At 41.8% G+C, this 18,619-nt stretch overlaps 1 protein-coding gene across 2 annotated transcripts; it reads right to left on the reverse strand.

Moving 5' to 3' along the window:
* Positions 1-1,004: 1,004 nt before the first annotated feature.
* Positions 1,005-17,495, reverse strand: LOC126100802 (cuticle protein 9.5-like). Of its 2 annotated transcripts, none has more exons than XM_049911431.1 (2): positions 17,410-17,495; positions 1,005-1,392 (listed from the first exon to the last, which is right to left on the reverse strand). In XM_049911431.1, exons 1-2 carry the CDS (start codon positions 17,416-17,418, stop codon positions 1,114-1,116), a joined length of 288 nt encoding a protein of 95 aa, XP_049767388.1. In that variant the 5' UTR covers positions 17,419-17,495; the 3' UTR covers positions 1,005-1,113. The 2 variants fall into 2 exon arrangements, with proteins under 2 accessions (XP_049767388.1, XP_049767387.1); XM_049911430.1 differs by having other exon boundaries at positions 1,005-1,395; positions 17,410-17,450.
* Between the last annotated feature and the right edge of the window lie 1,124 nt (positions 17,496-18,619).

The raw sequence follows: 18,619 nt of genomic DNA on the forward strand, positions 1-18,619 counted from the left end.
GTGTGCCACAGGGGAGTGTCATAGGACTGTTTCTATTCACAATATACATAAATGACCTTGTGGATAACATCGGAAGTTCACTGGGGCTTCTTGCGGATGATACTGTGGTGTATCGAGAGGTTGTAACAATGGAAAATTGTACTGAAATGCAGGAGAATCTGCAGCGAATTGACGCATGGTGCAGGGAATGGCAATTGTATCTCAATGTAGACAAGTGTAATGTGCTGCGAATACACAGGAAGATAGATCCTTTATCATTTAGCTACAAAATAGCAGGTCAGCAACTGGAAGCAATTAATACCATAAATTATCTGGGAGTACGCATTAGGAGTGATTTAAAATGGAATGATCATATGATGTTGATCGTCGGTAAAGCAGATGCCAGACTGAGATTCATTGGAAGAATCGTAAGGAAATGCAATCCGAAAACAAAGGAAGTAGGTTACAGTACGCTTGTTCGCCCACTGCTTGAATACTGCTCACCAGTGTGGGATCCGTACCAGATAGGGTTGATAGAAGATATAGAGAAGATCCAACGGAGAGCAGCGCGCTTCGTTACAGGATCATTTAGTAATCGCGAAAGCGTTACGGAGATGGTAGATAAACTCCAGTGGAAGACTCTGCAGGAGAGACGCTCAGTAGCTCGGTACAGGCTTTTGTCAAAGTTTCGAGAACATACTTTAACCGAAGAGTCAAGCAGTATGTTGCTCCCTCCTACGTATATCTCGCGAAGAGACCATGAGGATAAAATCATCGATATTAGAGCCCACACAGAGGCATACCGACAATCCTTCTTTCCACGAACAATTCGAGACTGGAATAGAAGGGAGAACCGATAGAGGTACTCAAGGTACCCTCCGCCACACACCGTCAGGTGGCTTGCGGAGTATGGATGTAAATGTAGATGTAGGTAAATTTAACTTCACATTGGATAACAACACAACATGGGAAGCCTGGATTTAAGAGGATACGGTCTCGGAGATAAGTATGTAATAAAAGCACAATTTCTGATGGCACAAGAAGAATTTTAATTATGAGAATTCATATATAGTTTTAGACAGTAAATTGCAACAGACGTCATAAGATAGATCTGGAATGCAGTAAGTCTGGACATCAGATCCTGGCGTAGTAGGGGTAGATCCCAGATATAGTGGGCACGACTCTGGCCGAGTAGACTGACGGGACGATGCCAGTGGAGTAGAAGGGTGACGAGTAGACGGCGAGGCGCGCCCCGCTGGACACCTGCGGCTGCGCCTGCTGCTGGGTCTGCTGCTGAGACTGCTGCTGGGCCTGGACCTGCTGCTGGGTCACCTGCGGGCAGCCGGGGCAATCTGGGCCCCCCAAGATGGCGCTGGCGCTCGCCACCAGGCCCACCAACAGCACTGCCACCACCTGCTGGCAGAGAAGGCCACGTGTGAGCGGTGGGATGGTCAGGAGTCCACCAGGACTGGGCCCACGGTCTCAACCTCCCAAATGAATCTTGAACTGGGCTCTGAGGTCGATAGTTTGCGCCCAGCTAGTTGAGCTCTTTCTTTGCCGGTTAGAGTATTCTTGGTCTTTCTCTGTAGTAGGAAGGAAGGAGTGAACCGAGATGGAGGTGTTCGAGGCGAACAGTTGTTGGTAGAACGGAACCACGTCCTGGATGGAGACTTATCTAGGTGGTCTGCAGTTTGTTTTAAGCAGCTTGACACTTGCCTACTGCTTGGTTTTCAACTTCAGTTGTGCCGATTTGCATTTAAATGGTGATTACTTGGAGGGCCTGCTGGCATGTGGTCAGTTCCCTCCTGTATGGAAATTGGCTTGTCTCTTTAGAGTATGCCGTTTTTCTAAGTAAAATTTCAAACTGTCGTTTCCTTATCATCTTGTTTTGAAGTCCTTGTTGTCTGTGCTCAAATCTTAAGTTTACCTTTCTTTTTGCCACTATGTTGAACTTAATAAAGGGGATCCACTTTAATCAATGGCAGTGACCTGGTTCTTGCAGTCAGTAGTACAGGGTTCTTACAAATGATTGAAGCGATTTCACAGCTCTACAGTAACTTTATTATTTGAGATATTTTCACAATGCTTTGCACACACATACAAAAACTCAAAAAGTTTTTTTAGGCATTCACAATTGTTCGATATGTGCCCCTTTAGTGTTTCGGCAGACATCAAGCCGATAATCAAGTTCCTCCCACACTCGGCGCAGCATGTCCCCATCAATGAGTTCGACAGCATCGTTGATGCGAGCTCGCAGTTCTGGCACGTCTCTTGGTAGAGGAGGTTTAAACACTGAATCTTTCACATAACCCCACAGAAAGAAATCGCATGGGGTTAAGTCGGTAGAGCGTGGAGACCAAGACATGAATTGCTGATCATGATCTCCACCAAGACCGATCCATCGGTTTTCCAATCTCCTGTTTAAGAAATGCCGAACATCATGATGGAAGTGCGGTGGAGCACCATCCTGTTGAAAGAATGAAGTCGGCGCTGTCGGTCTCCAGTTGTGGCATGAGCCAATTTTCCAGCATGTCCAGATACACGTGTCCTGTATCTCGTGAAACTTGCCCGCACGCGTTCAACCGTTTCTTCGCTCACTGCAGGCCGACCCGTTGATTTCCCCTTACAGAGGCATCAAGAAGCGTTAAACTGCGCATACCATCGCCGAATGGAGTTAGCAGTTGGTGGATCTTTGTTGAACTTCGTCCTGAAGTGTCGTTGCACTGTTATGACTGACTGATGTGAGTGCATTTCAAGCACGACATACGCTTTCTCGGCTCCTGTCGCCATTTTGTTTCACTGCGCTCTCGAGTGCTCTGGCGGCGGAAACCTGAAGTGCGGCTTCAGCCGAACAAAACTTTATGAGTTTCTCTACGTATCTGTAGTGTGTCGTGACCATATGTCAATGAATGGAGCTACAGTGAATTTGTGAAATCGCTTCAATCATTTGTAATAGCCCTGTATAATACTCAAATACTTGTTTTACATTTAAATTATAAATAACCTTTGATATTTGTTTACTCCGGTGTTTATACCCGCTCTAAGTGTGATATCTTGCAGAGCTGAGCCAAAACATTTAGTTTAATTTTACCCTTTCACTGGTTAAGAGAGTGTTTGCTGTACACGTGGTAGTGGTCACCTTATTCCCGCCGGATGCTGCAGCCTTAGGTCTTGGCCAGGGGCCTGTTGTCCTTCCAGCAGGCTTCTACCCCGATCTGAAGACGGGATGGTCAGATGTAAGTCATTAATGTGTACTGTGTTTGACCTTTGGTAATCCTTTAAAATTGTGAAGCGTGTCTAAATTGTTTAAAATCTTGTATTTGGAGTTGAATAATTCTTTTAAAGCTGACCTTTAATTTCTTTCTTTTGTAAATAAAGAGGAAAAAAATTGTTTTTTGTACCTTTCGACTGTTTCGGCAAAGAGTTTACTGTTGAGTAATACAATTTTGGAGGACTTAGTTAACAACAAATGATGTTCAGTGGTTTTTCCCTGCCCTTCCTCTAGTACTGACTGTTTGTGTCCTCTAACTGGGTACACGCCCTTGTTGCCTGTACCAAATGCCCGGATTGTTCATAGTTGTCCAACGCTACAGGAGACCTAAAGCTACACGGCATATCCCGAAGAGAGTACGAGCTTATTATGAAATAAGTGAATAAAAATTCTGTATCATGTAAGTCCTAAAACATGTATTCAGCTCTTTCTGGCCGTTCCCAAATCTGATTCATTTTTATCAAATTTAGTTATGATATGTATGAAGAGGCCGAATTTCGTATTTCACCGATGAGGGTGAAAGGTTGGTTTTCAGCTTATTACCACTATTGTTGTACATCAAACACTGAATGAAAGAAGTGAAAGAAAATGTAAAGAAACAAAGGGTCGCAGAATATATGCATTAATCTTATGGCTTAAAAATGGTTCAAATGGCTCTGAGCACTATGGGACTCAACTTCTGAGGTCATCAGTCCCCTAGAGCTTAGAACTACTTAAACCTAACTGAACTTAGGACATCACACACATCCGTGCCCGAGGCAGGATTCGAACCTGCGACCGTAGCGGTCTCACAGTTCCAGACTGTAGCGCCTAGAACCGCACGGCTACTCGGGCCGGCTCTTCTGGCTTAAGCTCTGGAAGATGTAGAAGAGTCGTTGTTCGGAATGAACAGAATCCGGCTCAAGATTAAACACGGGAATTCGCAGATAAAGAGAAAGTAGTAGAACGATCGGTAGTGTATAACTTAATATCAATCCTGGGAATGATCCAGTCATGGAAAGCATTCTTATATAAGAATGACAATACACAGGCTAGATGAACGAAGGAAGGAGTTTTAAATAGAAATACGCACGCAAATAAAGCTTTCGCAAGTAAAAGAATTCTACTGGTAACCAATAGTAATACGGAACTGAGGAGGAGTTTGCTGAATATGTAGGCCTAAGTGTGGAACAGAACGTACTGTGAGGGTAAAACTTGGACCGTCGCGAGCATTTCAATTGTGGCGGTATCAAAGAATCGAAAACAATTAAAACGAAATTTTCTAAAAAGTAAAATAAATTATGAATGACAGATCAATGAATTACTTGAATAAATATGTTCCAAATGAGTTGCAGTTTGGTTTCTTACGAATCAACCACAGTACAATTCAGAAACGTGGTAGGCTATTGGAAGTTCGTTCCAAGGAATGGTGTGTTACCGTTATCTTTCTAGTTCTTTACAAGTTTTCAATACAGTTGACCAAAAGATTCTACCAAATCAGGTAGAAAAATTAGGAATAAGATGTGTAGTTAATGACTGGTTTCGATCATACATGGCAGATAGGAAGTAGAAGCCTGAACTCCTTGCAAAACACCTACGAGACATGAAATTTTTGCGCCGCCTAGTGCGCCACCGAGACACAGTGAAACGCGTATAAGAACCAAATTACTCTAATAAAGGGGATTCTCACTGCACCATACTTTTTCTGATATCCATCAGTGTCGTTCCCAGCAGCGTTTGACATGGGAAAAAAATCCTCTTCGGTGTTGACTCAGAAAACAATAGATCTCCTTGCACAGAAAGCGTATGAAACCCTTCAAAGAATGTATGCGAAAGGACACTTTGCAGTAAAGTTGCCCTGCGCACAAAGAAAACACAAGACATGAATTTTGCATTGAAGAAGGAAAATGTTAACCTGAGTGTAGGTCATACCTCTGTAACGCATAACAGACAAAAAATGTCTTATAGTTAATGTAAATTTTGGTTTGAAGTGTTGTGAACACACGGATATTCTTGCGAACAGAATGTCACCAGCCTGCTATGCTATTAATGTCCTCTCATTAGTGTGTATCGACAAGTGTCTTTCAGTTACGTGACATTCACATGTACACTGAGTTCTTAGCTATACAATTGCTTTCTGGGAAACAAAGCCGTGAAATACAAAAACAGTTACCAAAGAATAGACAGGTGCAATAACAATAATTACCAAAAACAGTATACGGGCTCGTTGTAAACTTGTGATCGTAGCACTGGAGATTTAGACGACGAGATTACATTTACCTGTTAGTTATGCACAAAAAATTGCGTTAACAAGTAATGCACAATCAGTTCTGTCCATGACCATGGGACACGATACAGATTCAGTGTGCATTTACAATGAAAGGGTGAACATAAACCTCAATACAGAGTTATCTACCAATGAATAAAACTATAAACTAATTTTCCCTCGAGCGGTACTCAAACACAGAGAGTTCCGTGCAAATTTTGTTATTATATATACAGATCATCCGTCCAGCCCTCCCCCCCCCCCCCCAATGATCCATGGACCTTGCCGTTGGAGGGGAATCTTGCGAACGGCTGAAAGCAAGGGAAAACTACAGCCGTAATTTTTCCCGAGGGCATGAAACTTTACTGTATGGTTAAATGATGATGACGTCCTCTTGGGTAAAATATTCCGGAGGTAAAAAAGTCCCCCATTCTGATCTCCGGGTGGGGACTACTCAGAAGGACGTCGTTATCAGGAGAAAGAAAAGTGGCGTTTTACGGGTCGGAGCGTGGAATGTCAGATCCCTTAATCGGGCAGGTAAGTTATAAAAGTTAAAAAGGAAATGGATAGGTTAAAGTTAGATATACTGGGAATTAGTGAAGTTCGGTGCCAGGCGGATCAAGACTTCTGGTCAGGTGAATACAGGGTTATAAATACAAAATCAAATAGGGGTAATGCAGCAGTAGGTTTAATAATGAATAAAAAAAATAGGAATGAGGGTAAGCTACTACAAACAGTATAGTGGACGCCTTATTGTGACCAAGATAGATACAAAGCCCACGCCTACCACAGTAGTACAAGTATATATGCCACCTAGCTCCGCAGATGACGAAGAGATTGATGAAATGTATGATGAGATAAAAGAAATTATTCAGATAGTGAAGGGATATGAAAATTTAATAGTCATGGGTGACTGAAATTTGATAGTAGGAAAAGGAAGAGAATGAGACGTAGTAGGTGAATATGTAATGGTTGTAAGAAATGAAAGAGGAAGCCGCCTGGTAGAATTTTGCACAGAGCATGACTTGATCATAGCCAACACTTGGTTCAAGAATCATGAAAGAAGGTTGTAAACATGGAAGAAGCCTGGAGATACTGCAAGGTTTCAGATAGATTATGTAATGGTAAGACAGAGATTTATGAACCATGTTTTAAATTGCAAGACAATTCCAGGGGCAGATGTGGACTCTGACCACAATCTATTGGTTATGAACTGTAGATTAAAACTGAAGAAACTGCAAAAAGGTGGGAATTTGAGGAGATGGGACCTGGATAAGCTGAAAGAACCAGAGGTTGTAGGGAGCTTCAGGGAGGGCATTAGGGAACGATTGACAAGAATTAGGGAAAGAAATACAGTTGAAGAAGAATGGGTAGCTTTCAGAGATGAAATAGTGAAGGCAGCAGAGGATCAAGTAGGTATTAAGACGAGAGCTAGTAGAAATCTTTGGCTAACAGAAGAGATATGAATTTCATTGATGAAAGGAGAAAATTATAAAAATGCAGTAAATGAAACAGGCAAAGAGGAATAAACACTTCTCAAAAAGCGATTGATAGGAAGTGGAAAACGGCTGAGCAGAGATGGCTAGAGGACTAATGTAAGGATGTAGAGGCGTATATCACTAGGGGTAAGATAGATACAGCCTACAAGAAAATTAAAGAGACCTTTGGAAAAAAAGACAACCACTTGTAGGAATATCAACAGCGCAGATGGAATTTGGAAGGAGTATAAAGTGGGTCTATACTAGGGCTATGTACTTGAGGACAATATGAAACTGGAAGAGGATGTAGATGTGAATGAAATGGGAGATAGATACTGCGTGAAGAGTTTGACAGAGCACTGAAAGACCTAAGTGGAAACAAGGTCCCAGGAGTAGGCAACATTCCATTAGAACTACTGATACCCTTGGGAGAGCCAGCCCTGACAAAACTCTACCATCTGGTGAGCAAGATGTATGAGACAGACGAAATACCCTCAGACTTCAAGAAGGATATAATAATTCCTATCCCAAAGAAAGTAGGTGTTGACAGATGTGAAAATCACCGAACTATCAGTTTAATTAGCCAGTGCTCCAAAATACTAACACGAATTCTTTACAAAGGAATGGAAAAACCGGTAGAAGCGTACCTCAGCGATGATCAGTTTGGATTCCATACAAATGTTGGAACACGGGAGGTAATACCGACCCTACGACTTATCTTAGAAAATAGATTAAGGGAAGGCCAACCTACGTTTCTAGCTTTTGTAGACTTAGAGAAAGCTTTTGACAATGTTGACTGGAATACTCTCTTTCAAATTCTAAAGGTGGCAGGGGTAAAATACAGGGAGCGAAAGGCTATTTACAATTTGTACAGAAACCAGATGGCAGTTATAAGAGTCGAGGGGCATGATAGGGAAGCAGTGGTTGGGAAGGGAGTAAGACAGGGTTGTAGCCTCTCCCCGATGTTATTCAATCTGTATATTGAGCAAACTGTAAAGGAAACAAAAGAAAAATTCGGAGCAGGAATTAAAAGCCATACAGAAGAAATAAAAATCTTTGAGTTTTTCTGATGACATTGTAATTCTGTCAGAGACTGCACAGGACCTGGAAGAGCAGCTGAATGGAATGGACAGTGTCTTGAAAGGAGGGTATAACATGAACATCAACAAAACGAAAACGAGGATAATGGAATGTAGTGGAATTAAATCGGGTGATGCTGAGGGAATTAGATTAGGCAATGAGATGCTTAAAGTAGTAAATGAGTTTTGCTATTTTGGCAGAAAAATAACTAATGATGGTCAAAATAGAGAAGATGTAATATGTAGACTGGCAATGGCAAGGAAAGCGTTTCTGCAGAACAGAATTTTGTTAACATCGAGTATAGATTTAAGTGTCAGGAAGTCGTTTCTGAAAGTATTTGTATGGAGTGTAGCCATGTGTGGAAGTGAAACGTGGACGATAAATAGTTTAGACAAGAAGAGAATATAAGCTTTTGAAATGTGGTGCTACAGAAGAATGCTGAAGATAAGATGGGTAGATCACATAACTAATGAGGAGGTATTGAATAGAATTGGGAGAAGAGAAATTTGTGGCACAACTTGACTAGAATAAGGGATCGGTTGGTAAGGCATATTCTGAGGCATCAAGGGATCACCAATTTAGTACTGGAGGGCAGCGTGGAGGGAAAAAGTCGTAGAGGGAGACCAAGAGGTGAATACACTAAACTGATTCAGTACGATGTAGGTTGCAGTAGGAACTGGGAAATGAAGAAGCTTGTACAGGATAGAGTAGCATGGAGAGCTGCAACACATCAGTCTCTGAACTGAAGACCACGGCAACAACAACAACATCCGTCCTGTAAATCGAGATTACCAGTGATATTTGCCTATTCTATATATAGGTACTGGCAAGATGTCGATACTGGAAATTCCAAGACCATATCAAAATCTCTACGTCTTTCTTCAGACTCTCCCGGAAGTACAAAAAGAGAAAAGCAGGGGACTTCAGTTTACACATGTAAATATAGAAGATTTAATAAAATAGTTTTATTTACTTATCAAAAATGACTACATCTTACATTTTACATTTACATGCAGCAATGTTCGTCTATTATGCTTTTGACGAAGAATGAGTGCAGTGTATGTTCTAATGTCAAACGAAATTTATATCTGATACAATTACAATTTAACTTTCTTAATTATATTTTTTTGGCTTACTTGTACTGCGAAACCTTGCTTCTTACCAGAATTCATAATTCTACATCTAGTGAATGTTATTGATGAGTGAGTTTGCGAATATCAAAATATGTGACGCAAACGGCCGAATCTTTTGATTTCATTGACTTGGAAGCTTACACTCTTTTCACCGCGAAAGAACCATAGGCCTTAGTGACGAAAATTTGAGTCTGATACTCACACCTGTTGACAAGAAAATGGCGCCATGAGAGACGGACAGACTGATAACAAAAGACGAAAGATGTTTGTTCTTGTTATGTAATTACAAATTAAGAATTTTTGGATTTTGTCTTACCTGTAATTTTAAACCTTGCTTGTTGCCGAATTTCATGTCTTCACAATAAAGGGAAGTGCCATAGGATTTTATGGATGCGACTGCGAGTTTCAAAAAATGTGACGTAAATGGGCGGATATTTTGAATAAATAGACTCAGAAGTTTTAATATTTTACACCGCCAAGGGATTATAGACTTTAGTATGCGACATAAATTTGAACCTGATGCGTCAATCTTTTGAAGAGGAAAATGGTTCGTCAAAGACGGGCCGACAGACAGACGGATGAAAAACGGCAAAATATATAATATATATTTTTTCATGTTAAATAACTACAAATTAATAATTTTCGGATTTTTCCCTTTAGCTATACTGTGAAACCTCACTTATTGTCAAATTTTGAGATTCTAGGCCTACGGGAAGTATACTGTAGGTTTATGAGTATGTTTTTGAGTATCAGAATATGTGAATTGATTGAATTGACTTAGAAGCGTCAAATTTTTACACTGATAAGGACCATAGAACTTAATATGTGACAGAAATTTGAACCTGATACGTCTTCCCGTTCCTGAGGAAAACGGTTCTCACAGTCGGACAGACAGAAGGAACAGAGAGATCCCAGAAGGGTTCCGTTTTTGCAGGTATCTGTCAAACAGTGCATTCTATACAATGAAGGATTCCTTAGGAAACACAGTGAAGACATTTGGTAAAAAGTGTAAAACAAGCAAATAACGATAATGAAACATCTCTGTCACTTCACACACTTTCGAACAGTAATGCTTCTTTTTCTTTTATTTTCTGGGAAACCTCTCTCTCAGATCTCTGAAATTTGTATTAACAACCCCTCATCCTCTTTCTGAACTCAACATAGCTGTTTCGAGGTTTGCTGACTCAGTTTTTCAGGCTAGAAAATGGGAAGTTGTGGTACACGACATAGAACCCACCGTCGTTACAATCCTGATGCTAGCCGATCGATTGAGTAATGTTACATTATGAAATACTCTGTGTATCGCGTATGCTGTGTGTGCAGTGACTGGTAAAGAGAAATCAGTTAGAGGTGTACCACTACCTGTTTACCAAACAGTATTCTGCACTATGGGTAAACCGAATGAAGTATTTATGTTTTAAAGAGACAAGCCTCGTAATCAGAGAGATGGACGCTCCAATCTTCATCCGACCTTCCTGATTCAGGTTTTCCGTGGTTTCCCTAAATTACTTCAGACATGTGCTGGGGTGGTTCCAGATATACACTCTGTGGTAAAAAGTATCCGCACAGCCCGAAAAACACACATTTTTCATATTAGGTGCATTGTGCTGCCACCTACTGTCAGGTACTCCGCATCAGCGACCTCAGTAATTATTACACATCGTGAGAGAGCAGAATGAGGCGCTCCGCGGAACTCACGGTCTTCGACCCTGGTCAGGTTATTGGGTGTCACTTGTGTCATATGTCTGTACGCGAGTTTTCCACACTCCTAAACATCCCTAGGTCCACTGTTGCCGATGTGACAGTGAAGTGGAAACGTGAAGGGACACGTACACCACAAATAGTTACAGGTCGACCTCATCTGTTGACTGACAGAGACCGCCGATAGTTGAAGAGGGTCGTAGTGTGTAATACGCAGACATCTATCCAGACCATCACACAGGAATTCCAAACTGCATCAGGATCCATTGCAAGTACTATGGCAGTTAGGCGTGAGGAGAGAAAACTTGGTCTTCATGGTCATAAGCCACACATCACGCCGGTAAATGCCAAACGACGCCTCGCTTGGTGTACGGATCGTGAACAATGGACGACTGAACAGTGTAAAAACGTTACGTGGAATGACGAATCACGGTACACAATGTGGCGATCCGATGTCAGGGTGTGGGTATGGCAAATGTCCGGTGAACCTCATCTGCCAGTGTATGCAGTGCCAACAGCAAAATTCGAAGGCGGTGGAGTTATGGTGTAGTCGTGGTTTTCATGGAGGTTCTTGCAGCCCTTGTTGTTTTGAGTGGCACTATTATAGGGCAGGTCTACATTGATTTTTTAAGCACCTTCATGCTTCCCATTGTTGAAGAGCATTTCGTGGATGGCGATTGCATCTGTCAACACGATCGAGCATCTGTTCATAACGCACAGTCTGTGCCAGAGTGGTTACACGACAATAACATCCCTGTAATGGATCGGCCTGCACAGAGTGCTGACCTTAATCCTATAGAACACCTTTGGGATGTTTTGGAACATCTACTTCGTGCCAGGCCTCACCAACCGACATTGATACCTCTCCTCAGTGCAGCACTCCGTGAAGAATGGACTCCCATTCCCCAAGAAACCGTCCAGAACCTGATTGGATATATGCCTGCGAGAGTGGAAGCTGTCATCAAGGCTAAGGGTGGGCCAATACCATATTCAGTTCCAGCATTACCAATGGACAGCACCACGAACTCGTAAGTCATTTTCAGCCAGGTGTCCGGATACTTTTGATCACATAGTGTAAGTCCACGTGTGGCTACCGGTCCCATCCTTGTCGTATTAGACACTTAAGGATGTGAGTGCCTGTGCAAATGGTGTATCATAATTTATAGCGTAAAATCATCCAGTTGAATGTACACGACGTTAGAAGCAAAAATGGCTAGCAATCTAAAATGAATACCTTAACAGCAACGAGCACTTCTTCATCTCCGGTACTGTGAAACAAACCTTTTCCATAATTTGGAAAGAGGTAGTATGCACCAAGACAAGAAAAAATTGGTTGCTAACCTTTGTCTCTATACTGCATACGTTAAGAGGTATGAGCTCTTGTTCGTTAGAAGAGATATATTTTAGAGCAGAAAAGATTGGCAAATGCTTCTTTTTCTGAAAGTATGCCTTTTAGCGTACTTGCTTACCAGCAATATATTTCATGCCTTTTGAGCATCGCTCGAAAATAAGAAACTAGAAAAATGTATCGTGAAATTATTTGTCTAGAACTGAGATATAAAACAGATTAGAGAAACATTTAACTCGCCTTTGAATGATATGTTGTTTCAAGCATAATTCAAAGGCGCATCAGGTGTTTCTCTAATTTATTTTCTTTCTTCCTTACATTTAGACAAACCACTTCAAAAAACTTTTGACCATTTCCTATCTATTTTTTTCAGTTTTAGTCAGGAAACATGAAGTATAGTAGGTTACGCATTAATATTGAGGGATACCGTATTCTGCTACTATTAAGAGATTATGGATAATAGGAAAGCAGAGAAGTTCCGTTTTTTGCTTTTTTGATATTTTTACACATAATTTACATAACCAGCAGAAGCTGCAAGTAACGTATTTCATTTTCCTTGAGATGTTCGTGAAAGTATGGAAAAAATTATCAGCTAATAACAAACTACTGAAGAAAAATTTAGAAACGAAGAAAACCTGTCGGCCAGTGTGGCCTAGCGATTCTAGGCGCTCCAGTCTGGAACCGCGCGACCGCTACGGTCGCAGGTTCGAATCCTGCCTCGGGCATGGATGTGTGTGATGTCCTTATGTTAGTTAAGTTTAAGTAGTTCTAAGTTCTAGGGGACTGATGACATCAGATGTTAACTCCTATAGTGCTCAGAGCCATTTGAACCATTTTTGAAGAAAACGTGTATAGATAAATTATATGTCCAAAAAATATAGCTTTAGAGAAGAACATTCTAACTTGCGTTGTACAGGCGGAAGGCCACTGATGACTAGAGGTAAACGGGCAGGCAGATGGCACAAGTACATCCTGTGCGAGAGAAACGAAGTGAGTCGAATTGTGGAAGAATTAAGAGGTGGATGGAGGATGTTTATGTGGCAAGACGCCGGACTCTGTAACACCCATTCGCTCATCCTGAATCTCATGTGAGGTTCACGAATCAGGATACATACGTTGCGTAATAAATCAACGAAACAATCATCTTGGCACCAGAACTACTGCAAAGCATCGTCATTTCCAAAGAAAGCACTTGACGAAAAATATAAAAAACATCGACAATGATTGAGTTGTTGTCGTTGTTGTAGTGGTCTTCAGTCCTGAGACTGGTTTGATGCAGCTCTCTATGCTACTCTATCCTGTGCACGCTTCTTCATCTCCCAGTACTTAATGCAACCTACATCCTTCTGAATCTGCTTAGTGTATTCATCTCTTGGTCTCCCTCTACGATTTTTTACCATCCACTCTGTCTTCCAATGCTAAATTTGTGATCCCCTGATGCCTCAGAATACGCCCTACCAACCGATCCCTTCTTCTAGTCAAATTGTGCCACAAATTTCTCTTCTCTCCAATTCTATTCAATACCTCCTCATTAGTTATTTGATCTACCCATGTAATCCTCAGCATTCTTCTGTAGAACCACATTTCGAAAGCTTCTATTTTCTTCTTGTCCAAACTATTTATCGCCCATGTTTCACTTCCATACATGGCTACACTCCACAGAATTACTTTCAGAAACGACATTCTGACACTTAAATCTATACTCGATGTTAACAAATTTCTCTTCTTCAGAAACGCTTTCCTTGTCATTGCTAATCTACATTTTATATTTTGCTCCCCAAGTAGCGAAACTCATTTACTACTTTAAGTGTCTCATTTCCTAATCTAATTTCCTCAGCATCACCTGATTTAATTCGACTACATTCCATTATTCTCGTTTTGCTTTTGTCGATGTTCATCTTATATCCTCCTTTCGAGACACTGTCCATTCCGTTCAACTGCTTTTCCAGGTCCTTTGCTGTCTCTGACAGACTTACAAGGTCATCGGCGAAGCTCAAAGTTTTTATTTCTTCTCCATGGATTTTAATACCTACTTCGAATTTTTCTTTTGTTTTCTTTACTGCTTGCTCAATATACAGATTGATTAACATCGGGGATAGGCTACAACACTGTCTCACTCCCTTCCCAACCACTGCTTCCCTTTCAGGCCCCTCCACTCCTATAACTGCCATGCGGTTCCTGTACAAATTGTATATAGCCTTTCGCTCCCTGTATTTTATCCCTGCCAGCTTCAGAATTTGAAAGATAGTAATCCAGCCAACATTGTCAACAGCTTTCTCTAAGTCTACAAATGCTAGAAACGTAGGTTTGCCTTTCCTTAATCTTTCTTCTAAGATAAGTCGTATGGTCAGTATTGCCTCACGTGTTCCAATATTTCTACGAAATCCAAACTGATCTTCCACGAGGTCAGCTTCTGCCAGTTTTTCCATTCGTCTGTAAAGAATTCGCGTTAGTATTTTGCAGCAGTGACTTATTAAACTGATTGTTCGGTATTTTCACAACTGTCAACACCTGCTTTCTTTGAGATTGGAATTGTTATATTCTTCTTGAAGTCTGAGGGTATTTAGCGTGTCTCATACGTCAACTTTGACTAGTCAGAATAAACGGTTTTTATTTCCGTCTGTGACAGCAAAATTGTTTGGTCCTTAGACTGCCGATTTCGGTCAGCGATGGCCTTCTTTTAGATCTGTTTTAAAACATGGTCCAGTCATACACCAGTCCCAATAATATGCATGCGGCAGTACTCGTAGTGGATGGTATGTAAAACATGTCGTAAGAATGAGGAAAAGAGCGAAGTTGTTGTGGTAACGCGGAAATGGGGCAGGTTATCTGACGTCCAGAAGAGCATGATCATTGGCTTTCGGACCAATGGTGGAAGCTTTTCAGAACCGGCTTGTAAACTGTTCACGTGCCACCGTGGGTAATGTATATCGTGCGTGGCATCCAAAGCCGGCGCCGAGGCAATTGTGGTAAACTACGTGCGGTAGATGACAGACAGGGGTGAACGACGGCTGCGCAAAAGTGTGCAGGCCAAAAGACGTGCAGCTGTTGAGCGGCTGACCGCCCAGATGAACCAAGGGGCCACTAACTGTGTCTCCTCAACGACCGTTCACTGAACGTTGCTGCGTTCGTGCCTCAGCAGCAGGCGCTTGATTCGTGCCGACATACTGATTGCTGTTCATTGGCGTCTGAGGCTGGAATTTGCACCCCAATACCAAACCTGCAAGTCTACTGAGAGGCAGCAGGTAGCTTTATGCTCCATCGGGCAAATGGCCGTTGGCGCGATAGTGTGAAACGTTTGAAAGCTTACACCTTGCAACAATCACTGGAAGAGTTCAGGTCGGAGGACGTTCCCTGGGTGATTTCGTCATTCTGCAAGACACAATGCATCAATCTATCCTTGAGGACAATGTCCACCCCAGCATGCAGTTTATTTTTCTTCGGCATGATGGCATCTACCAGCAGGACGGCGCAACCTGTCACGCAGCTAGCCTTATCCGCTCGTGGGTTTGAGAGCTCGAGGATGAGTTTACCGAGCTACCCTGGCTACCAAACTCCCCATCTTTAAACCAGATCGAGAATCAGGAGGACCACCTCCATAGGACTGTTCGCGCCATGTATCCTCAACTGAGCAACTTCGCACACAGGGCTATGGCGCTAGAATCGGCAAGGCTGAAAATCCCTGTCGCTACCTTATACAACAGTATTGACTATCTTTCACCGCGTCTGGCAGCGGGGGTTATTCAGACTTTTGAAACGAGGTCACATTAATGTGGCAGGATAGCGTATTTCTACCGTTGTTACTCCTAGAAGACTAACGGAAAAAATACGGATACATTACCAGCAATTCGGGGCATAGAGAACACCTTGGACGAAGTAAGATACAGTTCAAAACGGCTCTGAGCACTATGGGACTTAACTTCTGAGGTCATCAGTCCCCTAGAACTTAGAACTACTTAAACCTAACTAACGTAAGGACATCACACACATCCATGCCCGAGGCAGGATTCGAACCTGCAACCGCAGTGGTCGCTCGGTTCCAGACTGAAGTGCCTAGAACCGCTCAGCCACCCCGGCCGGCTTAGATACAGTAAAATGTTCCCAAAATATATTCCGACGTAAGGCGAACTGGAACAGAGACAACACAGAAAAAAATGTATTTGTTCCAGTTTATAGACGCTATCTTTTGTTTCTTCTACAGCTACTGGTTTCGGCACATAGGAAAATCCTGAGGCCAATCCCTATCACGCACCTGTCACGCTTGCTTCCCACCTGGGCGTGTCCAACACGTATATTTGACAGCAGTGCTTAACAAGCGAGTTGGACGATCATGTACCAGGCCATGTCCTGATGATGGTGCTGCGTACCGAAACCAGAAGCTAGTAGGCGAAACAAACTGTAGACTGAAACAAGTACTTTGTTCACATAACGATGAAGAAGCGATGATGGTAGTGGAAGAATATATGAAAAGAAGAATAATAGTGTAAAGGTGACAGACACCAGCAGCTAGACCCTTCAGGCAGAATGCAAGAAAGACTTACAAGAGCTGTAAAAATAAATCTAGAAGATATTTCAGGATAAGGCTCAATGATAAATAAAGCAAAGACGATGGTGAGGATGAGCATCAGCGAAGAATAACGACTTGCTTAGCAAAGAAATTGAGAATGACGCAGTAGCGGAAGAACTGACACAATCCTCCTGGCTAGGAAAAGTGATACAAGATTCCACAGGATGCTGGAGGGAAAAAAGATATCAGAAATAAATTAGCAGGCCCATTTATCAAAGGTTGCTAGGGGTATGTGATACTTTTTAAATGTAATCATTTGAATTATGTAGCTGTCAAGTAATGTCAAAATGATGTAGATAGGTAAAGAACAAAGTGATGAAGTTCTGAAACAAACACGTGACGAAAGAAGTCTACGAAAGACCCTGACAAGTTAGAGGAACATCTGTTATAGCTTCCAGAAATAGTTAATTTGACACCGGAAGAAGCATTAGAAATAACAAAGATTAGGATGTGGAGAACAGATTGGAGACGATGTTAGGTGCAGCAGTTTGCGCAGAGGTCGCAAGATGAGCCCAACACAGGTAATGATAAATGACATCATCAAACCAGTTAAGATATAGGCAGCTTATAAAGAGGTATGTTTTAGAATCATGCAGTCTACACTTACAGCTTTCATAGTGAAGTGTCGTCTGCGCTGAAGACTGGAGGAACACTGAATTGTCTGCCCCTACCCGAGCTGTCCCTTTTATATACGCCTATGCGCCTATTGTCAGCGCCTGGGGCGTTGCTAATTAATTATTCGTCCATCACCGGCGGTGGGGGCGGGCAGACCGCTAGGTAAGCCCCCCTCCACACACCGTCCCCGCCGTGTGCTACAGAACTAGTTCTCACGTTACTGTAGCACAGTCGTCTTTCATAGATACTAGATACCCGCAGAACTGTTCTTTAAAGATAGTTCAGTTGCTCGGAGGCATGAAGGACGGCAGCGATTACACCACAATTGACTTAGTGCGTCTTACAAGGTTGATCATTTCTTAAATTTTGTTGTAAGATTAGGATTTTCAGTTCTTAGCTCGAGTTCAATTCATTGCCAATACTTCACACACGTAAGTCGTTTTTAAAAAAAATTCCTTGTGCTAAAAATTATTTTCTGGTAGTTCACCAGACGTCGTACTGCTTGAGACAGTAATTTCATTCTTGTGAGTGAGATGCAGACTTCGTCGAAATAGAAAGTCTAGAATTCTTTGTGTCTCAAAGCTTCAAAAATAATATGTTCCTATTTTTTCTCTCTGTCTGCTATCGAATACAACGTGAATAGCGTTTACGTTAGGATGTCGGATGACCTGTGTTATAGACTCTTGTGTGGCCCATCATTTTGAGACCACAGTCGATGGTTGAAACAAATCTGTGTAAACACATACACAGCACATAGCAGCCGATAACACATTGGTAACGGAAACAAATATAATTCTTTAAAGTCAGTACCGCCATTAGACTGTTGTTTATTTACAGCATTACGTTAACACTTACACAATCATGATTTCGGGTTCAAGGTGCCATTATCGAGTATTTTAAGTGTTATAAATTTCCTAAAATGGCACGTCTAAGATGGTGTACTCAGTAATGAAACAAAGCAATACGCTCTGACAAATATATCGACTATTAGGCATTGTGTCTGATACTGTATCTTAGTACGACAATTGCCGTCTTCGGCAATTTATAACACTTAAAACACTTGATAATGGCACTTTGAAGCCAAAATCATGATTGTGTAACAGTAAATGTAACACTGTAAATAAACAACAGTCTAATGGCGGTACTGACTATAAAGAAATATACACTCCTGGAAATGGAAAAAAGAACACATTGACACCGGT

This window comes from Schistocerca cancellata, chromosome 9 (genome assembly GCF_023864275.1).
Source record: "Schistocerca cancellata isolate TAMUIC-IGC-003103 chromosome 9, iqSchCanc2.1, whole genome shotgun sequence".
In the NCBI taxonomy this organism is placed as follows: domain Eukaryota; kingdom Metazoa; phylum Arthropoda; class Insecta; order Orthoptera; family Acrididae; genus Schistocerca; species Schistocerca cancellata.